The sequence below is a fragment of the Sus scrofa genome, chromosome 8 (assembly GCF_000003025.6).
Source record: "Sus scrofa isolate TJ Tabasco breed Duroc chromosome 8, Sscrofa11.1, whole genome shotgun sequence".
In the NCBI taxonomy this organism is placed as follows: Eukaryota; Metazoa; Chordata; class Mammalia; order Artiodactyla; family Suidae; genus Sus; species Sus scrofa.
In genome coordinates, this window is record NC_010450.4 from 86,426,617 (window position 1) to 86,451,248 (window position 24,632).

Below are 24,632 nucleotides of genomic sequence, written 5' to 3' on the forward strand. Positions count from 1 at the left end.
CAGCTTTCCCTCAAGTGTCCCCTAATTCTTAAGGTTAAGGATTTACTGATTTTTAAATTTTTGGTTTTTTAGTATAGTCGATTTACAGTGTTGTGCCAATTTCTGCTGTACAGCAAAGTGACACAGTCATATATATATATATATATATATGCACACACACACACATTGGAGGCTAAGGATTTATTAATGTGCTAAGCAAAAACCACCTTTGACACAGTCACAAAGATACTCTTTAAAATGTAAATAAATTTTGAGTAATAATGGATTCATATAGTTCAGAAATCCAAAGATATTACTGTCAATCCACTGTGTTTATTTCATTTAATTCATTTTTAAAAATGAAATTTTTAAAATGTATTTTTAAAGTGTATTTAGTGCATTTTAAAAATGTATTTAATGCATTTTTTAAAATGAAACAAAATTTTAAATTCAAGTGTATTAACAGGTGTACAGGAGTTCCTATTGTGGCGCAGCAGAAACGAATCTGACTAGGAACCATGAGGTTGTGGGTTCGATTCCTGGCCTTGCTCAGTGGGTTAAGGATCCAGTGTTGCTGTGACTGTGGCGTAGGCTGGCAGCTACAGCTCCAGTTTGACCTCTAGCCTGGGAACCTCCATATGCCATGGGTTCGGCCCTAAAATAAATAAATAAATAAATAAATAAATAAATAAATAAAAGGTGTACAGTGGAAGATATCCCAGCCCTGTTACTCTCAGTAACCACTGTATTCACTTTTTGTGTGTCTTCACCAGAGATCCTTTTCATACATTCAAGGAAATACCAAATCTAGCTTTTAGCCCATCCTCTCCCTAACCGTTTGGACAAAAAGGTTTCCTGTACTGCCACCCTTTCGGCCAACATGTATCTTTCTATAGCAAGACGTAGAATGTTTTTTCCAGTTGTGTCCAAGAGGCTGTGTTATCAAACTTTGGGTTCTTGCCGTTCTGATAAGTGAAAGTAGTGCCTCAGTGTATTTTTAATTTTCATTTCTTTTATAAGTGATATTGAACACTTGTTCATCCATTTACAGGCTATCTCTCTTTTCTATCAATGGTCCATAACTCTTGTTTGAGTGGCTGTTCTTTTTCTTTTTCTTTTTCTTTTTTGGTCTTTTGTCTTTTTAGGGCCACATCTGGTGCATATGGAAGTTCCTAGGCTAGGGGTTGAATCGGAGCTATAGCTGCTGGCCTACACCACAGCTCACAGCAATGCTGGATCCTCAACCCATTGAACGAGGCCAGGAATCGAACCCGCAATCTCATGGTTCCTAGTTGGGTTCGTTGGATGGGAACTCCTGCTCTTTTTCTTAACAACATTTAGGAATTACATTCAGGGTGACCTTTGTGACCTGAGTTGCATCTTTTTTTTCTCCCTAGTTCGTCTTTTGACTTAACATAGGGTGCTTTTGCTTTATAGAGATTTGGGGATTTGATGTAAAAGAACATCTCTCTTTTTTTTTTTTTTAATAATGATTTCTGGATTGTGAGGCGCAGTTAAAAAGCCTTCTCACTCTCAGATTCAAAGAGGATTTTCAAAAAACCTTTCAAAAACATTTATTCTTCAGTGCTGATTAAGTTGCTGCCCTGGGCTACATCATAGCCCCATGACCTTGGAGCTCACTGTGGCTCATCCTGTGTCATTCTTGTCTGTAGCATTGCTTTGGGGACCTAAAGCTGGACAAGGGTATTTTCAGTTGACCCAGCTCAATACCAGACACATGTTAAGTCATTGTGTAAATGTTTGCTGGATGAATGAATGATTGAATGATAAATTATCTGTTTGGGGTGTATTTAGGTCTCTGACCTCGGTTCAGACTGAATAGAGATATTTCTGGCCTTGGCTGTATGGTGACCATAATTGACCTGGTTGTAGAACCAGGTGGAAGGGTTGGCAGAAAGAATTTCAACAAACCACACTTGGGTGCAATTTGCATTACCCCTGCTCCTTCTGTATTTCTGAGGTTTGGGTTTTTTTGTTTGTTTTCTTTTTCCACTTATGAGAAATGAATGAGTGGAGTTGCAAAATGATCAGTGACATTTGATGTAACATCTCAAATGTCCAAATATGTTTTTTTTTTTTTTGCCCACGCCCACAGCATATGGAAGTTCCTGGGTCAGGGATAGAACCCACGCCATAGTGGCGAGCTGAGCCACTGCAGTGACAATGTCGGCTCCTTAACCTGCTGTGCCACAAGGGAACTCACCAGATCCCTTTTTTAGTCATGACATCTGTTGTTGACAAACAGCAATTCGTTCACACACCCATGTGATATTATATTCCCTTCCTTGATTTTGTGACATTTGGAGCTATTCGGATTATTGAAGCTTGCCCTGAGTAGATATTTCCTCATCTCCCAAAGGTTTTCTGCTTCTAAGAACTGGGTATCAGTTATTACTTCCATTGTTTGGAAAACAGGCCCCAGGTCTTGTGGGAATCCAAGACAGGGCAAGAATAAATCCTGGGTTGGACATGGGACAGGCCAGCCCTGGGAGAATGGCGCTAGGAACATAAGCTCACTGAGAAGGTCTCAGCAGAAAGCAGCTGGTTAGGACCAAGGCAGAGGGGAGCAGGTGTTAACAAGTAGGGAGACTGTGTGCTAAGGGAGCTGGAATGTTGGGCAAGGTACCAAGACAGGCGCTCGGCCACAGGAGAATGAGTCTAGACACCAGGTCAGAGGGATCGTGTTATTAATAGGACCAGCAGGAAGATGGCGGTTCCTCAAATGCTCTTGGTCACAAAATAGAGCCTGTGGCCAAGTGCCGGGTTTTATGTTCCTCCAGTCTGGGGTGTAGGTAGCTGGAGAAAGAGAGGAGATGAAGGAGTTTGTTTGGACCCCTGCAGGCTCACAGGCCTCAGGTGCACGTCAGGGTCAGAAACAGGCTAACCAGCACTCCCGGCTGACTCATAGTTTCCAAGATGATGCTTCTTGCCAGTGTCTGAGCCTCACCGTGAAGCATCTTTATGAAAGTTGCTAACAGTTACACAAGTGGGGGTTAAGGGGAGTACCACAGTTTTTATAGGTTGTCAGTGTAAAAATGTGGAAATTGGAAAGATGCTCTGGGATCTAAAGTACATAAGGACTGAAGTAAGGTTGAATTTTCTGAAAGCTAGAAACTGTCCTTATTATTACTCTTTTTGTTTGTAGTGCATCCCTCTGAGCCTCCTCAATTCTCTTAAAGAAATTATTCTAGAGGCTGATGCAATGAAGCTAACACAGGCTTTAGAGTCCAACTATCCTAGACCCAGAGCCTAGAGCTGCCACCTAAGTGGCTGTGCGCCTGTGTTCTCATCTATCAAATAGGGGAAATAGTTGCTACATACATAGCGTAGGATGCTGTGACAATTAAATTAGAAAATGAATGTAAAGTGATTAGGGTAGCAGCTGACGTATGGTCATTGCTCTTAGCCATTATTGGTGTGGTTTGGTTGTTACTTTAAATGTCAATTGGAGGAGATTTCCCTTCATGACTCAGTGGTTAATGAACCTGACTAGTAATCCTGAGGACGCAGGTTCAATCCCTGGCCTCGATCAGTGGGTTAATGAGCTGTGGCGTAGGTCACAGACATGGCTCAGATCGCATTTTGCTATGGCTCTGGTGTCCGGCAACTGCAGCTCCAATTCGATTCCTAGCCCTGGAACCTCTATATGCCACAGGTGACGCCCAAAAAAAGCAAAAAATAAAATTAAATAAATACATAAATAAGTAAATGTCAATTGGAATAACATATATATGCCTGGCATATTCATTTCATTTCACTTCTCCAACCATGACCCTGACAGGAAGAATACTATTATCTTCATTGTTTGGCCGAAGAAATGGTAACTTTTCCAAATTACAAGGTTCATGACCATTGAATACAGTCAAACTGAGATTCCACCCTGGTTCTGGATGTTGTTATGTGCTCTCTTCTCCCAACCCCAGCTCAGTCTTGCATGAGAGCCCCAGCCCTGGGCGTCTCCCTGGAGCGTCTATCTTATGTACCCTTGAACTAATCAAGCAAATGAGCATTTTAATGGTAGCTGCTTCTGTCCTCCCAGCTGGATCCTAGTCTCCTCAGAGACAACGGGAATAGATTATATTTCCATTGCCCAGCAAAGGATCCTCTCCACGGGTGCTCAGTGTCCATGTCACGATGATAAAAGTGAAAACCGGTGCCTCCAGGAAGGAAACCGTATTTATTCCTTCACCTCTTCTAGACACTAATAACCGTGATGACTACTTTCCAAGGTTCAGAACATAACTTATCTTGGCAAGCACGTGTTCATCCACCACTCAGTCTCCTCCTCTGTAATGTAAGGATGGAAGGGTTATAACCTAAAGCTCTTTCATGCTGTAAAATTAAGCATTATTATTTTTAAAAAAGTCTTGCATACATCACATGGGCAAGATATTCTACAGTTCATGTAGCCCATCCATTAACAGTAGGTCATCTGATTTTCCCAACAGCCTAGGAAACGGGCAGAGGAGATAAATGATTCCTACTTAGGCTCAGAGAGGCCAAGTGAGTTGTCTGGAGTCGCACAGCTCATGGGGGGGGAGTGGGAACTTGAATGCACCACCTCTGATTACTTTGCACAACCAGGGGTGGGCCCGGCCGTGTTAGAAACATCCCCATTGCCATCAAGGACATAGACTAGTGCCATCTGAATATTTCCCTTGGAGTGTTGGCATGCTCCCCAATTTAAAAGAGCTTAGTTTTTCTGGGGGTGTCCCTGATGATCTTTCTGGAAATTATTTCAAATAGGCATGTTGGCAGTTTTGTAATCATTTGGTCTGCTTATTATGAAAGTGTTCAGTCATTATGGTTGTTTATTCATTGGGCCACAGGGTGGGGGAGGGAGGATTACCTGGGAGTCCCGACTGCCTTTTCCTTGGGATCCATTCAAAGGAGCAAGGAATAAGGATCAGAGATGCCAAAGCTTTTACAACAAGGAGGGTCTTTTTCTTTTTCTTTTCTTTTTCTTTTTTTGCCTTTTAGAGCTGCACCCTCAGCATATGGAAGTTCCCAGGCTAGGGGTCAAATAGGAGCTATAGCTGCCAGCCTACACCACAGCTGCAGCAAGGCCAGATCCGAGCTACATCTGCAATCTACACTGCAGCTCATGGCAATGTTGGATCCTTAACCCACTGAGCAAGGCCAGGGATTGAATCCTCATCCTCATGAATACTGGTTGGGTTCTTAATCTGATGAGCCACAACGGGAACTCCCAGGAGGGTATTTTTCTGTCTTAATAAAAATTTTCCAAGAACAAGCACAAAGGGAAGGAAGGTTTAGGCAGATGTCACATGAGACACCTCCTGATGTACATAGCTAGATGTATATTCCTTTCCTGTTAAAAAAAAAGAAACAAAAATATGTATATTACATTTAAATAAAGTAATGCGTATTATAACTTTATAGGCAAAGTCTTGTAAAACTACATACTGTCAACTCAATTGAATGATGACAGTATGTATCAAAATGAAATACATAGAAATTTTATCATGTGCAGTTATCTGAAAGGCGTTGTGTGCTTTGTTTAGTCTCATCCAGAGCTTTCCATCTCTTTTCACATCATAGCACACTTAGGAAATGGTAGCATTTGCAGGACACGTGGGGCAAAGCCCCATCCAGCTGCCCCAAGGGCTGAGGAGTCTGTGCTGCCCCCAAGTCACTGTCTCCCGGCACCACTGGGAAGCCATGGGGTCCCTGGAGCCCAGCTTTGTCTCTCTGTCTCAGTGAATGCACTAGTTACACCCAGTGGAAACCTGCAGTGCTGAAGGACACGCCTCTCTCAGTCATAGAATCTTCACACCTTGGCAGAGCCATGGAAAGAATCTGCTCTCCTGATCTGGGTTCTAGATTTCCGAGGTTCTGGCCCTGGCCCAGCAAAGGAGAAGTTCTGAAGCTGGAAGTGCTGTGCCCGGGCATTCTACTGCCCGGTTCTCAGCAGGGCCTTTGCCTCACTCGCCCCCGTGCCCAGGGTCTTCCTTGCTGTCCCCAGTTCTCACTGTTGTGCTGCTGGGAAATTAGCCTGAGAGCCATAAATGAGGTATTGTCACAACAGGGAAAGAGGGGTGATGTCTCAGAGGATAAGGGCTGGGGATTTATCCATCAGGGAAAGATCTTTGGCTTTCTAGAATCATTGACATAATAGCTGTCCAACAGGAAGCCTGTGCAGTTTGAAGAAGCATCTTATATATTGTTTGTTTACAAGAAGACCAAAAAAAAGGAGTTCCCATGGTGGTGCATCAGGAACAATCCAACTAGGAACCATGAGGTTGAGGTTCAATCTCTGGCCTCTCTCAGTGGGCTAAGGATCCAGCAGGTCTGCAACCTGGATGTGGCTTGGATCTGGTGTTGCTGTGGCTGTTGGTGTAGGCCGGCAGCAACAGCTCCGATTAGACCCATAGCCTGGGAACCTCCACATGCTGCGGATGTGGACAAAAGACTATATATGTATGTATATAGTTCATTTACAACTGAAAATATTTTAAAACTAGCTTTTTCCTCTCTTCATCTATTTCTCCCTCTCTCCTTTTCTTCTCTCTCTCTCTCCCTTTCTCTTTCTTCCCCTCTCTTTCTCCTCCTCTGGACAGATGATGGAAAGAAAAGAGAAGTTAGGGCAAAAATCTCTCATCTTCTGGATTCAGGAACATAGGCTGAATGTTATAGAATCAGGATGTTTTGAATCATATAATCTGAAGGAGAGTGTGGAACTTTATGGAAATCCATAGAGAGTATTGGTTGAGAAACATTGACATAAAAGGAGTTCTTGCCTGTGATTATCTTTTTAAAAAAATTTGAAATATTCCCAATCCATTCCCACTCCCTCAGGTTGATAGATGCAAACTATTGCCTTTGGAATGAATAAGCAATGAGATCCTGCTGTGTAGCACTGAGAACCATATCTAGTCACTTATGATGAAGCATGATAATGTGAGAAAAAGAATGTATATATGGATGTGTAACTGGGTCACCTTGCTGTACAGTAGAAAATTGGCAGAACACTGTAAACCAGCTATAATGAAAAAAATTAAAATCATTATAAATGAAAAAAATTTTTGAAATATTTATTTCGATGTAGGTATTTTCTTTTTGTTGCATATTGTGTTTCATTCAATCCAAAGATAGAAACCAAAATTTGAGGGTTTTTTAATTTTTAATTTTTATTTTTATTTTTACTTTTTTTTGAGGTTTTTTTTTTTAGAGCCTCCCCTACTCTAAACTTTTTTTTTTTTTTTTTTTGGCCATGCCTATCACATGCAGAAGTTCCTGGGCCAGGGATCAAACCCACAGGAGTGACAATATCAAGACATTAACCGCTAGGCTCTCTCTAAACTCATTATGCATATATGTGTACATACTGTCTGTCTGTATATATATGTATGTTTACACATTTTTGTGTGCATGTGTCATTTTTGCTTAGAGATTAAGAAGCTAGGTGTAGCAGGTGTAATTCAGAGTGAAAGAAACAGCAAGCATTCATTATTTTCATTTCCTCCATTCATTAATAAAACAATACCATAAATCAACTATACTTTAATTTTGAAAAGAACAAGAAATAAAAAGTATGTTAAATAAAAAATTTTTTAAGTTAAAAAAAAACCCAGGGGCAGAGCTTCCACGCCTGCCCGCTTGCATCTCTCACAAGCGTCCTATCTTAATACATCTATTTCTTGCCTATCAAAAAAAAAAGTTAAAAAAAAACCCAATAATATAAAAAATAATTCCCTCTACCTTTCATTTTCCTTCATCGGTCTCCTGCTTAAAGGTACATGTCAGTGACATTGCTGGAATTACGTAGTTGGTTGTTATACTGCTCTGTGTCTGTTATATCTGGTTTATGGCATGAGAAAAGAACAATTTCTTCGAAATGACTTTGAAAGCTCTTTGCAAAGTAATGCCTCCCACCCCCACCCCAGTGTACAGCTTTTATTATCGCCAGTGATCCTCTTTTGCCTTCCCATTATTGACATTGTTCAGAGTAGTTTATGAGGACTTTCCAGGCCATCCCTGAACTATGTCTTAAGGAATCTTAATTGGATTTAATGTATTCCATAAGGGACTCCCCTGCATTTGCATGTCATTCATGTATAGTGAAAACCACGTCAGGTCATGACACACAACTTGACAAAATAAGAGCATTAATTACTTGTACACTTAGCTTTGCAACGTCAGACCATCTTTAGCAGGTTTCCTGGTTCAGTTTCTCCTGCTTACAGGTGCCACAATGTTCTCTATTTTCAGGTCCTCCCAGCTCAGCTGTCTCTAACGCTTTATTGGGACCTTGGGTGAAGATTTCTCTCACTTGATCCATCACGAACTGAAATGTCTCTGTGAAATAGCCTTTGGTCTTGTCCAGGTGACTTGGCTGAGCTAGAAGCAGCATTCTTCTGAAGAGGCCCTTCGGGGGAGGGGGGAATTGGATGCCCTCGGTGATAACGTCAAGACAAAATGCCAATGATCAAGCCAGGCTGCTACTGTACCTCTATCCTGTTAAAAGGCTGATTGTTTTAATTGCAGTTCTGGAGCCGCTATTTTTATCTGTTCTGGAATACTGGGATGCAAGGCTGGAAAGGGTATCATTAAACCGCTGTTAATGCTTTTGGCCCTTTGTTATATAACACTCGCCTTGCTGTTGTTCAGAAGAGAACACTTAGCCAGAGTCCCTCTTAGATGGAGCTGGGGTAGTTAGGGCTTTAGTTGGACGCTGTGGGTTGCAAGGACCTCAGGTACCTCAGGTACTGGAATTCTCTTGCCAGGATTCATCAGGCCTGGAGAGCTGACAGGAAGCCTGACACCTGTCGGAAGTGCCCCCCCACCCCCAGCTCCCTGTCACACGAGGCCTGCCCCTCTGCCCTCGACATTTTCTGCTCTCTTCTGCTGACGTATAGCTTCCCCGGCCTCGGCTTTGTGTCTTGTCTTTAGCTCAGTCTTTCTGCCTCTGTGTCACCTGGCTTGTTTGCTGCCTTCCCGTCCCATGGAATCCTTTCGGCTTCTGCTTCTGTAGCTTCTTGGCTTTCCTCTCAGTCTGTCTCAGCTCAGATTCCCTTGAGAGGGTGTGATGGGCCGGCCTCATCTTCCACTTAGGCCACCGTCCAGCCCAGTGTGTTTGCCCTGATCCTAGTTCCTGCTGAAAGGCAGCCTCATTTTGTACAGGGTGACATTATTTCCGTCCTCCCTACACAGACATGCCCAGGGGGACCCATTCTTAGTGGCCGGTGCTTATGATAGAAAGTAGCGGGAGCTGATGGGCTACTAGTCTCATCTTTTATAAAGTCCTATGGCAGGACTTTCATTATGATATTTTGTTATTCCTTTATTAGTATTTGTTTGTTTTTGCTTTTAGGGCCATATCTGCAGTGCATGGAGGTGCCCAAGCTAGGGGTCAAATCAGAGCTGCACCTGCCAGCCTACCCACAGCCACAGCAATGCCAGATCTGAGCCGTGTCTGTGACCTACACGACAGCTTATGGCAACACTGGATTCCTGGCCCACAGAGCAAGGCTAGGGATCAAACCCATGCATGGTCTCATGGTTACTAGTTGGGTTTGTTACCACTGAGCCACAATGGGAACTCCCTTATTAGTTCTTTTATTATTGCTTTATTATAATATATGTGCATTATAAATTAGGAATATAAGGTTTTATATAGTTCCAGTAGTATAACAATTACTTAAAAAAAGTACAGTTCTAATAGTGAAAGTTCCTAATTTCTTCCCTGTAGGGCCTCTCCCCATACCACTGTCATTCTCCAAAGGGAACTATTATTAACAGTTTGATGTACACCCTTCCAGGCATTTCTTGTGTAGGTATAAGCACATACTGCTTCTTTGTTTGCCTTATGAATGTATAACCAAAGCCAACACTATGGGTACTTAAAATATAATGAGCACTGTTTTAAAATACAGTGAATACTTAGCGATGAAAATAGCAAAACTGATTTCATTCATTTAACTTCTGTGAATTTTACTTTGAGACTATAAACTTCCTGACATAAGATAAGCTAGTTATTAAACACCCAGTCACTACAACTGGATGAAGCAGTATGGCCCCGTGTGTATTAATATGTGTACAATATGTTTGTTGTATTAATGTTGTTTATATACTAAGGGGAAAAAAATTAACTTTAAAAAAAAAATTTCCAGAAGACAGAGGCCAGGCCCCTTTTCATTGAAATGTGTTTTGAGGATGCCATTCCTTTAGGTACTGACCCCCAGCTGGCATGTTGCATCCTAGCAACAAGGTTACTAACTTGTGTTTACCTGCAGTGAAGTACCAGCTTTACTGTAAACATAGTAACCATCCATTTACTTAATGGCATGATCTCTCTCTTTGAGCAAAGAATGTCCAAAATAGGGAGTTCCTGTCTTGGCTCATTAACCCAACCAGTATGCGGGTGTGATCCCTGACCTCACTCAGTGGGTTAAGGATCCAGCATTGCTGAGAGCTGTGGTGTAGGTTGCAGACGCGGCTTGGATCCCATGTTGCTGTGGCTGTGGCATAGCCTGGCAGCTAGAGCTCTGATTTAACCCCTAGCCTGGGAACCTCTGCACATATGGCCCTAAAAGGACAAAAAAAAAAAAAAAAAAAAAAAAAGAATGTCCAAAATAGGTTGGAAGTAATTGAAAAAAATAACTTTTTTTAGGGCTACACCCGTGGCATATGGAGGTTCCCAGGCTAGGGGTCCAATGGCAGCTACACCTCAGCCACAGCAACATGGGATCCCAGCCACGTTTGTGACTTACACCACAGCTCACAGCAACGCCGGATTCTTAACCCACTGGGCAAGGCCAGGGATCGAACCTGTGTCTTCATGGATGTTAGTCAGATTCGTTTGCGCTGAGCCATGATGGGAACGCCCAATAAAAAAATTTTTTTAAGTCGTAAAAGTTTATATTATATTTATATATAATATATTTGAGAAACTTTTGAAAACATGGACAAGATGAAAGTAAAATTATTTTATCCATCATGTTCATTTTTGTAATCTTTAAAAATAATACATATGTAGAGTTCCCATTGTAGCTCAGCAAGTTACAAACCCAGCTAGTATCCATAAGGACACAGGTTCAGTCCCTGGCCTCATTGGTGGGCTAAGGATCTGGTATTGGCATGAGCCGCAGTGTAGGTCACAGAGGTAGCTCGGATCTGGTTTGTTGGTGTGGGATGTGGTGTAGGCCGGCAGCTGTAACTCCAGTTTGACTCCTAGCTTGGAAACTTCCATATGCTGCAGGTGCAGCCTTAAAAAGAGAGAGAAAAAAAATACATACGCTATAATTCAATATAGAAAATATTGTACTTGTGACTTGACAGAATGGCGTCGTATTAAACAAAAATTGGAGTTGTGGGGGTTTTTTTCACATAACATACTAGATATGTTTTGCTATGTCATTAGGTAATTATTAGTGGACATGATTTTATTTTATTCTGTTTTTCAATTACTTAATTATTTTTTGTGGCTGCATCCAAGGCATATGGAAGTTCTCAGGCCAAGGATTGAATCCGAGCCGCAGCTAAAACCTATCCTACAGCGGCCCCAGTACCAGATCCTCTAACCCGCTGTGCTGAGCTGGGGATCGAACCCGTGTCTCTCTAGCAACCCAAGCCACTGCAGTCAGATTGTTAACCTACTGCACCATGGCAGGAACTCTCGAGGACATGATTTTAAATGTCTAAGTATCACTGAACAGATGTACTGTAATTTACATAGCCATTCTAGGTCATTGCCTATATGCAGTTTTAAATTCATAGTGTTTTCTATCTCATGATATTTCATTGTGGAGAAGGGGTTAGGTGAACTAGGAGAAGGGCAGGCAGTCATCTTGGGACAGTAAGTGGCTCCTGCAGTTTTGGCCCACCTGACAGAAGGGATCCGAGGAGCCTCATCTCAAGGTTTCCCCAAGGTGGTGGGTGTAGCTTATCTCTTAGAAGTGGTGGGCTTCTCACTGCATCCTCACTCTCAAGGCTGACCTTGGCCGGGCCTTGAGCCATCAGTTTCTGGTGTTCATACCTGCCTCTACAGACACAGTAAGAATCAGTACCTCAAAGAAACTGTGAAGCTTATGAAAATGTATCTACAGTCCTCCTCCTGGGTGGAGGGCTTGTTTGAGGAATTGAATCACACAGGTGCCTGGAGTGCTCTTGAATCAATTCCGTCCATTGTCTTCTTTGGTCTATATCAGAGAAGACTTGAATCCCTGACAAAAGTCAGAACAGCAAGCTTGTCTGTGGAGTGTGGAAACCACCACTGCACTGCTGGGTCAGGGCCGGCTCCAGGGTGTGTGGGCCATGCTGGTGCACAGTGACCTGCACCTAGAAGGGCCCCAGGCTTGGTGTAACATTTTACTCTGGCTGTCTAGAAATTCCTAAGTTGTTTTTTTTTTTTGTTTGTTTGTTTGTTTGTTTGTTTGTTTTTGGTCTTTTTGCCATTTCTCGGGCTGCTCCAGCGGCTTATGGAGGTTCCCAGGCTAGGCGTCGAATCAGAGCTGTAGCCGCCGGCCTACACCAGAGCCACAGCAGCGCAGGATCCGAGCCGCATCTGCGACCCACAGCACAGGTCACGGCAATGCCAGATACTCAACCCACTGAGCAAGACCAGGGATCGAACCTGCAACCTCATGGTTCCTAGTCAGATTTGTTAACCACTGAGCCACGATGGGAACTCCATAGAAATTCCTAAGAATTTTTAAGCAAGGGGGCCTGCCTTTTCATTTTGCACAGGGCCGGGCAAATTGTGTGGCATATTAAGATATTTTAATGGCTGCTTCTCAGATACCACCCCAAAGAGAAGAAAAAATCTATTCCACCTGCCCTCTGTTTTTGCTGGAGGAGGTGCGGGTGACTTTAAGAGACTGGTCTGCAGGGTGAAGTGGAGCAGCTCCTGGAAGACTTGGCCTTCAGGGGTGCTTGGGAGATTTGAGCAGCACAGAACTAATTGGCTGCTTGACAAAGCCTCTGCAGGCCTTCAGATTTCGTTTTCTGCCCAACTTGTTTAGTTATAAACTAGCCTGTGCTTTATCTTTTGTGTTGGAAAATATGAATGTGTGTGTGTGTGTGTATACTTTTTTTTAATCTTTGAGTTTTTTTTTAATTGAAGTATAGCTGATTTACAATGTTAGTTTCAAGTGCACAGCCAAGTGACTGTCATACATGCATATATTACATATATATCTATTCTTTTTCAGATTCTTTTCCATTAAAGCTTATTATAAGATAGTGTGTGTAGTTCTCTACACTGTACAGTAGGTCCTTGTTGTTTACCTGTTTTATATGTAGTAGTGTGTATCTGTTAATCCCAACCTCCTGATTATATTTTGAGCCCTAACTTTCTGGGTACTTATATAAGTATGAATCTGAAAGACCCTGTGATCCAGAATTAGTTTGAAACACTGCAGAGGGGGTGTCCTGCCTCTCTGAGCCTTGTCATCTTACCCCCTTGAGCTGGCTCCCCTCTTGGTGAGAAATGAGTCTGGGGTCTCTTGGGGACCACCTTGTGTGCTAGTTCAGATTCCCCACACTTTACTCATTTTTTTATTATTTTTTAAAAATTGAAATATAGTTGACATACAATTCCATGTTAGTTTCAGGCTGATTCCCCACTTTTAAACCCTTGAGATAAATATACAGTGAAAATCTTCTGTCTTGCCTTATTCATGTATTCTTGCCTTTAATTGAGAAATGATTTTGTTGAATTTTATTTCAGTTCACAGTGGGAGAGCAGTAATGTTTTCCATCTCCCAAATAAACATCATAGAATTGAATGTACTCTTTCACACTCTACATAATTCTAATAAACACAGTCCCAAGAAAACTGCTGCCCTCCAGCCACCCCTTCCCTCATTCAGTGCCATTTAAAGTGCCAGTCTGCAACCTGTTTGTTATGACTGCCTTGGGCCAAAGAGTACAAATTGAGGTTAAGCATGTAGAAACCTGGAGCCATTTGTCTGTTGAATTAAATGATGGAGGCATTTGTTTTCTTTGTCTCTTTTCATATCCTGTAGGTATATTTTAGTATTTCATAGGCACCATATTTTATAGGAGTATCAGTCTGCAGTATACTGGAAACTAAAAACAAACAGATTCTTAACCACAAATGGTTTAAGAATTAGCCTAATTGATGGAATCAGCAGTGTATTTCCTACACTAGCAGAGTTCTTATTAATTCCTCTTTGCATACACAGTAACGTGTGTGTGTGTGTGTGTGTGTGTGTGTGTGAATACGCTCCCTTCCCTCAAGTTAACTTGTCCTATTTCAAGGTAACCATGATATACATCAGGCTGGACTGGGGTCCTGAGAGACAGTGGTTGAAGGGGAGAGGGGGAGAGTTGTGCGTGGCCTATTTCAACCAATAATCATGGTTTGAACGGGATTGAGAAACCATCTTTACTTAAATATGCTAGTGGAGGAATATGCACCACTTGTGAAAACATAGCCCCTCCCAGACTCTTCTCTGCTGATGGTAGAATCCCAGTGTTGGGTTTGGTCTCTCCCTTTTAGCCAGGTGTACCTACGCTTGAGAAAGGCTGTTATACACTCTGAGGTTGTGACCCTGGGAAAACGCATTGCCCCCATCTCGAGCCTCAGCCTCCTTGCCCATCAAATCCCCCATGCCCCTTACCTCCTTAGGTGGAGAGCGGCCATCACCCAGATTTCTCTCTCACACACTGTGGCTGCCCTGCAATAGCCTAGGTGGACCTTCCCATTGGTCATCGTGACACTACAAACACAGTTGTGTGTATAGGTAGGGGGCTGACCCTCACCTGGCATTTCCAGCCTTCCCCTTCTTGGCTGTGCACACCTGATAGTTCTCTAATCTCTCCCCTGGTCCCCTGGCCAGTGTGGTGTGCAGACAGAGTGTTTACCAATCTGTGTGTGGGTGGTGTGTGTGTGTGAAAGAGTTTAAATTGATAAAATCTTTGTCTATCCTTTTTTCTTCTTCTTCTTTTTTTTTTTTTAAGGGCCGCACCTGCAGCATATGGAAGTTCTCAGGCTAGGGGCTTGACTCAGAACTGCAGCTGCCCGCCTGTGCCATAGCCACAGCAATACCAGATCGGAGCCGCATCTGTGACCTACAGCACAGCCAGAGCAACACCAGATCCTTAACCCACTGAGCGAGGCCAGGGATCGAACACACATCCTCATGGGTACTAGTAGGGTTCTTAACCCAGAGAGCCACAGTGGGAATTCCTGGGTCTTGTTTTTTGACAACTGCTAATATCTGGACTAGTTTCCAAAAGTGGGAGAATAGAAAGACTTGTGATTTCCTGAAATATCTCTGTTTTGGATCCAACTTCATTTCAGATCAATTGCAATATTCATTAAAAAGTGACAGATTACTTCCAGAAATTAGAGAAGTTAATTTCCCATGGTAAATTTCAGTTTCAGATAAGCGTTTGATCGGCATTACCACCCACTCTCTCAGATGGGGTTTTTCTAGCCTTTTTCTCCAGTCTTGGTCTCCTGTCACTGTCTGATTCTTAGACAGGTTAAATTATTTATGGCCAGTTTGCTCGAACTTGTTATGTTGGGTCCTGTGGGACAGAAATGAATATGCTCTGAAAAGAATTCTTGCTTTCTCCCACTGTCTGTCCGGTTGAACACTTTGTGGCCCATTTTGTAAATATGCAGCTTGATGTGCTGGACACTATGCCAGGCTTTGGGAATTAATTCCAAGATAAACAAAGCTGTGCCTACCTCAGGTTGCTCACAGCCTGATGGGGGAAAACTATTTTTTTCCCGTAGGAAACAATGTAATAATTGCTTTAGTAAGATGAAGTGCAGGGTGGCGGGCAGACCACAGACAAGAAGAGAACAGTTCATTGCCAGGAGATTTGGGGAGTTGAGCAGATGGGGAGAGTGTTGGGAGAAAGCAGAACAAGTGCCTTAGGTGTTCTGGATATTGAGGGAAATAGACCTTTGCCAGAAAGAGAAAACAAGAAAGGACATTTCAGATCAAGTGTGTGTGTGTGTGTGTGTGTGTGTGTGTGTGTGTGTGTGTGTGTGTGTGTGTGTGTGTTTGTACAAAAACAACTTGTGCAAAGCCTTGAAGGCTTTGCAAATAAACCAGAAAGATTTATTCAGAGAAGTGTGACAATTATGATGTGGCTGGAGTTTGTGTATATATCTGTCAGCAGCTGCTTCTGGATGTTGTTAAGTGCTTTCTGCTTAACATCACACAGCCCAGGTAAGTGCTGAGACTTACAGGCGGTGAGTGCACCAGTGACACCGAGGCAGGAGCAGATAGAAGAACAGTGTTGGGAGCACGTGGGAGGGAGGCAGAGGGGCTGGCAAATATTGATCCAGGGTCTTGCGTTTATATAGGATATAGGGAGAGAAGCGAATCCAAGTGTACACCTCTCTGACTTTAGAAATGTCAGTGTGTCTTTGCTGAAATGAATCGTAATCCTTTGTATGTATTGGTGGAAGCCTCTAAATAGTGAACTCTGAATTTCTGACCTGGATCGCTCAGCAGATGTCCACACAATAGGAAACTGGAATGGCCAATAAACAGACAGAGATACCCAAACTCATTAATAATCAGGAAAATGCAAATTTAAACAACAAAGAGATGCTATTTCTCATCCTTGAGATTGGTGACAGTAAAATCTGGTAAGTGTTGAGGATATTACGGAGAAACAGATATTCTCTCACTTTCCTGGTATGAGTGTCAATTGGCACAATCACTTTGAAGAGCAGTTTTGTAATAACTAATAAGGCTTCAAAACCACTAACCTTATGACCCAACAATTCCATTCTCAGAAAAGTGCTCACATGCTTAAGGATCGTGTACAGAGAGTAATTGCAGAGCCTATTAGAGCAAGACAATGGAAATAAACCCAAATGTCCTTTATTAGGAAAATAGGTATGTTTCAGTATATTTATTTATTTATTTATTTATTTTGCTATTTCTTTGGGCTGCTCCCGCGGCATATGGAGGTTCCCAGGCTAGGGGTCAAATCAGAGCTGTAGCCGCCGGCCTACGCCAGAGCCACAGCAACGCGGGATCCGAGCCGCATCTGCAACCTACACCACAGCTCACGGCAACACCAGATCCTTAACCCACTGAGCAAGGGCAGGGACTGAACCCGCAACCTCATGGTTCCTAGTCGGATTCGTTAACCACTGCGCCACGATGGGAACTCCATGTTTCAGTGTATTTAAACCATGGAATATTACACAGTATTTAAAATGAATGGGAGTTCTTTGGTGGTCTACTGATTAAGGACTCAGCATTGTTACTGCTGCAGCTTAGGTCACTCCTATGGCTGAAGTTCCACCCCTGGCTCAGGAACTTCTGCATGCCATGGGCGTGACCAAAAATAATAATAATAAAAAAATGAAATAATAAAATAAAATGAATGAATCAGATTTACAAGTATAACCTGGGTCAATTTTAACAACTATATTATTGGGTTAAAAAATTGCAGAACACCATCTATTTTTATCATTAATGTAAATTTAAAAATGTCCATCTGTGTTAAACCTATATTCATATACATACATAGGAGTCAATAAAAGTATAAGGACTTGGAAGAATAAAAAACTGAAGGATACTTTCCTTAAAAAAGACACATGCACCCATGTGTTCATTGCAGCTCTATTCACAGTAACCAAGACATGGAAACAACCCAAATGTCCATCAACAGGTGATTGGATTAGGAAGATGTTGTGTGTGTGTGTGTGTATATGTATACACACACACACACACACACACACACACACACACACACACACACACACAATGGAATACTATTCAGCCATAAAAAAGAATGAAATAATGCCATTTGCGGCAATATGGATGGAACTAGAAACTCTCATCCTGAGTGAAGTAAGTCAGAAAGAGAAAGACAAATACCACATGAAAACACTTATATCTGGGATCTAATATATGGCACAAATGAACCTTTCCACAGAAAAAATCCTGGACTTGCAGAATAGACCTGTGGTTGCCAAGGGGGAGCCGGAGGGAGTAGCGTGGTTGGGGAGCTTGGGGTTAAAGGATACACACTATTGCCTTTGGAACGGATTAGCAATGAGATCCTGCTGTGTAACCCTGGGAACTCTGTCTAGTCACTTATGATGGAGCATGATGATGTGCAAAATAGAATGTATACATGTATGTGTAACTGGGTCACCATGCTGTACAGTAGAAAAAAAAATTGTATGGGGGAAATAACTATTAAAAAAATAATAATAACAAAAAAACTGAAGGATGGTGAATAAAAAGGGAAATAGTGTTGTGGGACCACAAGGGGACCTTGAATGTGGTTGTTATGTTGTCTTTCTTTAAAAAAACAAAAACAGATCTGAAGCATATAAGGCCAAGTGTTAAAGTCAGAGTGGTGAGACAAGTATTTTGAAATTTTCAGTACTTTTCTGTGATTTGTTTTATTTCTACTTTTTTTTTGTCTTCCCAAGGCAGTACCCTTGGAACATGGAAGCTCTCAGGCCAAGGGGTCGAATCAGAGCTGTAGCCGCCAGCGTCCACCACAGCTGCAACAATGCCAGATCTGAGCCACGTCTGTGACCTACACCACTGCTTACAGTAACGCTGGACCCTTAACCCACCGAGTGAGGCCAGGGATCGAACCTGCGCCCTCCTGGATTCTAGTCAGATTCATTTCCACTGAGCCATGATGGGAACTCCCACTTTTCTGTGATTTTGAAGTATTTTGTTAAATAGTAATGCTCCCAGAGTTCCCATCATGGCTCAGCAGTAACGAATCCGACTAGTATCCCCGAGGACGCAGGTTCGATCCCTGGCCTCACTCAGTGGGTTAAGGATCCAGCTTTACTATGAGCTGTGGTGTAGGTCGCAGACGTGCTCAGATGTGGTGTTGCTGTGGCTGTGGTGAAGGCTGGTGGCTGTAGCTCCGATTTGACCCCTAGCCTGGGAACTTCCATATGCTAAGGATGCGGCCCTAAAAAGACAAATAAATAAACAAACAAATAAATAGTAATGCTCGTACATACCAGGCCCTCTCTGAGTGGTACCCATATAGCCTCTGTGTCAGGCGTAGCCTGCTCCCCAGGCCGCTCTGGCGTGGTTTCTGAGGGCTCCCCCTTACCTCTGACCGGCTGCCAGGTGGGGGAAAAAGAGGCCAAGGGAACCTCAGCATCTGGTCCACTTTGACATGAAATTATTCCAGGATCATCAGTAGACAGATTGATCATTGCCATGGGCACGTTCCTCAGTGAAGCACACTCTCTGACAAACCCCTGCCCCCTGGGGGGTGAGGGGCAGCCCAGGAATGGAGCGGGGCTCTGTCTGCATCACATGGCCTCTCATGCCCACAGCGGAGGGAGGCCTCCATGTATCAGTTTTGCAGAGTGTTTTCTGAATCTCCTTGAAAATAGCACTTCTATGTTACAAGATGCCCCCGAACTTGTGTAATAGGTAGATGCAGAGAAGAGTTATTTTGAGGGCCATCATTTGATTTAATTATCTCAGGCAATCAAAGATTGTTTAACACCAGAAATAGCTGACGAGAACAGCTGCTAAAACAGTGCTTTGTGTGGGACCTGATGAAAGGTTCAGTATTTTGACAGCCCTTTCAGAGGGCTGAGTAATAAGACTTCTAAGAAAATCCTGATTGCTGCGTTTTGGGGGGATTCTCTAGACTAGATTTCCCATCTTCTAGTATTCTGCGTGGACAGCACATGGGAGGAGGAGTTTCTCTTTTCCAATCTTGACTCCTTGTCTTTTTTTGCATTTTCTTGGGCCGCTCCTGCGGCATATGGAGGTTCCCAGGCTAGGGGTCGAATCGCAGCTATAGCCACTGGCCTATACCAGAGCCACAGCAGCTCAGGATCCGAGCCGCGTCTGCGACCTACACCACAGCTCACGGCAACGCCGGATCGTTAACCCACTGAGCAAGGGCAGGGATCGAACCTGCAACCTCATGGTTCCCAGTCAGATTCGTTAACCACTGCGCCATCACAGGAACTCCCGACTCCTTGTCTTAATAAGAGTTTAGGCAGAATGGGGATAACTTATTATTTAGGTTTTCTTCCTTTTTCTTTCTTTTTTTTTCCTTTTTTTTTTTTGGCCACCCCATAGCAAACGGGGTTCCCAGGCTAGGGATCAGATCTGAGCTGTGATTGCAACCTATGCCATACCTGCAGCAACGCTAGATACTTTAATCCACCGTGCTGGGCCAGGGATCGAACCTCTGTCCTGGCGCAGCAGAGACACCACAGACTCCATTGTGCTACAGCGAGAACGCCAAGGTTTTCCAAAAAATACCTATTTTGTCCTTTCATCAGACATGTCTTCAGGGCTTACTGTGCTCTGAGGGAAGGGCGGAGCCTCAGGGTCTGAAGGAACCATTCAAACCTTGCCATCCTGGAGCGTGAGGTCTGGAAAGAGGAGAAGAAATGGAGCAAGGCAAAATGTACAAGGAATTTTAAATACATGCAGCAGATATTACAGAAACAGAACTTGGAGGGAGATCCGGGTTAGGAAGACGTGGCGTTAGGTCATCGGGATTCTGCTGTGCGAGGTGGTGCGAAGTGAGGGCTGCTGGACAAGCACAATGTTCCAGGCGGTGGATGATCCCAGGCAGTGTTACAAAGGGAATGCAAGAGTGTATGTCCTGATTTGACTGACCAGCTGTGTGTCTCCATTTACACTGTGACTTTTTGTTGGCATATCCAGTGCCTTAAGTTTTCAAAGAACTTGCACAAAGTTTTTCTAATTGTAATTGCACCTAATGTGAGAATCGCAATATTAAACCATCTATCATTTGCTTTCACGTGTTTCAGCCTGAACCCCGTGGCAGATCTGGATGTACCTGTTTGTGTTCGTTTAAATCTCAGTGGAAGTTGGTGGTGCCCGTTGTGAATGCACACTCAGGGTTGATGTGCTGGCATCTCATCAGAAGCCCTTATTCCAGGGGAGTCTCTTAGAAGCCACTTATTCTCTTGATCTCTGTGTGATGCCAGAGATTTTGTTAGTTAGGGTAAGGGATGGTGGAGCTGGGTTGTAGATGGGGACAGTTGTGGTGGTTAAGGCATGCCGATGGGACTGGACCTTTGCTTTGCTTTGCTTTTTGCTTTTTGCTTTTTAGGGCTGCACCCACAGCATATGGAAGTTCCCAGGCTAGGGAGCTGCTGGCCTACAGCACAGCCACAGCAATGCGGGATCCCAGCTGTGTCTGCAGCCTACACCACTGCTCACAGCAACGGTGGACCCTTAACCCACTGAGCAAGACCAGGGATTGAACCCTCATCCTCAGGGATACTAGTTGGATTCGTTCCTGCTGCGCCATAACAGAAATTCCGATTGGGGCTGGACCTTTCAAGAAGCCTCTCCTCCTTGGTATTACGGAAGTCTAGTGAGACATTAAGGACAGGCAAACTGAGGCTCAGAGAGGCTGGGTCTGGGAGGGGGGAAGTGACCAAGCCAGGACTGACGAACTACAGAACCCAGACTGCCTCTGTTGGCTGCTCTGCCCAGTGAGCTGTGCTTGCACCTAGAAAAATCTTTACCTACTGTTACTCTCTCTTAGAGCCTCCTTAAACCACACCGACTAATACTTGTCTTCCGTCCCTAACCCCGGGCTGGCTTTGTGTGCCTTAGAAACAACATATGTGACATCCAGTATTTTGAGTCAAGAAAAGGAAGTATTGCCAGCACTCTGTTATTATGAACGATGCATTTTGTATTTCTGGTTTACATATATTTTTATTTCTAGTTAAGATAGAAAGAAATGCAGTTTAGCTGGCACTCTTCTGCTTTTCCTATTAATAGACTCTTCCATCTGCAGATAATTGAAAAGTAATGAGAGGTCTTTGCAGTCAGTCTGAGTCACAGTAGAGAAAACAGAAATGCACACATGTGTGGCAGTACAGGGAAGGCTCCACCCCTTGGAAAACTCTGCAGTCTCTAAAGATTTGATTTTTGATGCATTTCAAACAGACCAGAGCAAACAGATGAATTCGTTTCCACTTTAGGGAAAGTTTATTTTTCCTAGTGCGTGCAGGTCAGTGGATGGCCGCAGTGGCTCGGGTGAACCTAAATGGATTCCTGGCCTTGGACAAAGACCAGAAGGACAACTGTAGGTCTTCCCCATGTTAACCTCCCTAAGGCTTCTTGATTAATAAACCAGGTTTGAGAGCGTTCCCGTCATGGCACATTGGAAACAATCCGACTAGTATCCATGAGGATGCGGGTTCTATCCCTGGCATCACTCAGTGGGTTGGGAATCTGGTGTTGTCGTGAGCTGTGGTGTGGATCCTGCATTTCTGTGGCCAGCAGTTACAGCTCCGGTTCAAATCCTAGCCTGGGAACCTCCATATGCCTCCAGTGTGGCCCTTTAGAAAGCCAAAAAAAAAAAAAAAAAAAAAAAAAAACCCAAAAAACAAAAACAAAAAAAAACCCCACTGGTTTCTAGAAGGCAAGTGGGATTAGGACCATTTTACAACTGAAGAAGTGAAAGCCGTAAGAACTTCAATGACCTGTGCACATGCCCCAGAGTCATAGCAGAGTCAGAGCCAGAACAGAGCTCCTCTGAACACTAGTTGACTGTCTGCAGCTCTTCATGACCCCAGCTGATGGAGCAGGAGAAAGTGAATTTCATTAGTATTGTGCATATCAGAGTATTATTCAGTCGGGGCAGCATCAAACCCCAGCCATTAAAGGACAACACGTGAAGAGATACTGGCAGTGACAGTTTCAGGAGATTCTGTGGTTCAGGTTCAGCTGAACTTTGTGAGAAGCCTGCTGGGGGCCAGCCACTGGGCCTGGTGCTTTCCAGGATGCTCGTTACCAGGGCAACGGAGGGGGGGCTCACCTCCCCCTCCCAACCTCAGCTACCATCAGTTCATTGCCAAAGCCATACTTGGTAACCAGTTAAAGAAAGGAGTGTCTTGGCAGGTTCTAGACAGGTTGCCTCGAAGCCCCTCCTTCCAAGCAGCCTCTTGCGCCTAAGTCCTATTTTCCTCAGTCTTTAAGAGCAATCTTTAATTGTCACATCGTTTCTACTCTACAATGAGAGCACCAAGACATTGGAAATAAGTGTCCTAAGAGTATTCAACTAGCCACGGTTCCTGATTGGTCCTTCTGAGGTCAAACCCTGCTCTTGGCTGGGTTCCATCTGACTTTAATTATGGGAATTTACAAAATTTATAGGAATCTTTTGGATTCACCCTGCCAAGTAAGGTATCCATTTAATCAACTTTGTGGAGTGTGTGTGTGTGTGTCCATGTTACTTTAGAACAGTGTAGACAATGTTTGGTGTCTAACCCTGGCTCAGTGTGAATAAAGGAGGCACGCCTTCCTGGCATGGGGACATTGATGGAAGGTGCTTATGGGAGGCTTTGCACTCCTGGCAAGAGAAAGCATTGCCTTGTCTTAAGTGAGTGTGCACATACTGAGCGTTTTTTATTTCTCACGAACAAATGGCTAAATTCATTTGTTGAGTGTTCAGGCTTGCCCCCAAAATGAGTGTTCAGACTAACCCACAGGACTCAACTTCATGCCAGCACAGTACGTTCTTGATCCTCAGCCTAATTATTGCATCCATGCCGAGTATAGAGCAAGCTCCCATCCTCTCTGCTCATAATGACTCATGTGACAGGTGTCAAAGGACTCTGCTGCAGAGATGGAAAAACGCTTGTTTCACGACTCTCTTCAGTCCTAAACACATCCCTAAAATACTGCCTGGCTCTCTCCCCTACTGGATTCTAAATGCCTTAGGGACTCTATCTTATTCAGTTTTGTGGCCACAGGGTTTGCCTTGTACATAGTACATAGTAGGTGCTTATTGTTTGCCCAGCTGATCGGTACCTTTTAAATACAAAAGAAAAGTGAGGCACATGCCAAGAATATGGGGACAGCCTGGCACACAGACTTAGATGTACATGACTGGTTCCTAGGGCTTTGTCTAGTTACTCCAAGTATGGATTTGTTTCTAGAATGAAAGGGGGGAGGCAGTAATACCCATTGGGTGTGATGTAGGTAAAGCAGAGACCCCAGCATAGCAGTGTTTTAATACCTTACTTTTTTGTTCAAAACAGGCATTTATAAATACTACTGTGTGCTAGGGACTAAGCTAGAGACGTTGCTGGTTTTGTTTTTGAAGCCAGCGCTTGCTTCAGCTTGTGCAGTGCATCTTGAGGGCTGGTGAAACAGGTAGCATAGAGCCAGCAACATCATGTCTGAGAGGAAAGTGATGTCCAGGTGGGATGTCGTGGGAGAGGGGCTGCTGGGAGGCCCATCAGAAGGGGCATGTCCACCCCGCTGCCTCTGGGGATTTGGAGGAAATCCTTACATCTCTCTCCCCCTTTTCTGCCCTCAGGCCTCCTGGTGGGCACCCTTGATGTCGTGCTGGACTCCAGTGCCCGGGTCGCTCCTTACCGAATCCTGTACCAGACCCCAGACTCCTTGGTCTATTGGACCATTGCCTGTGGTGAGTAGCCAGTATCTGGAAATACGGAAGAAGCGTTATGAGTAACAACTTTCTGTCAGCAGGGAAGGAACATTTATTTGTGAGAAGCAATCACTTGGAATTGTAGGGTAAGTGACCGTAGCCATTTCAGGAGATAAAGCCTAAATCTCAGCAGCTTAGCACAATACAGATTTCTTTCTCACTCTGTCAAAGTTGTGTTCAGATCCTGCAGCTGCCTCCATCTGCAGTAACAC

The 24,632-nt window shown here is 43.7% G+C and overlaps 1 protein-coding gene across 1 annotated transcript in view; it reads left to right on the forward strand.

Annotated features, from left to right (window-relative positions):
• TBC1D9 (TBC1 domain family member 9) overlaps positions 1–24,632 on the forward strand; it is a 115,438-nt gene that overhangs the window by 23,872 nt on the left and 66,934 nt on the right. The window contains exon 2 of the mRNA XM_021101555.1: positions 24,289–24,399. Coding sequence (XP_020957214.1) covers positions 24,289–24,399 — 111 coding nt within the window. The remainder of the gene's footprint in view (positions 1–24,288; positions 24,400–24,632) is intronic.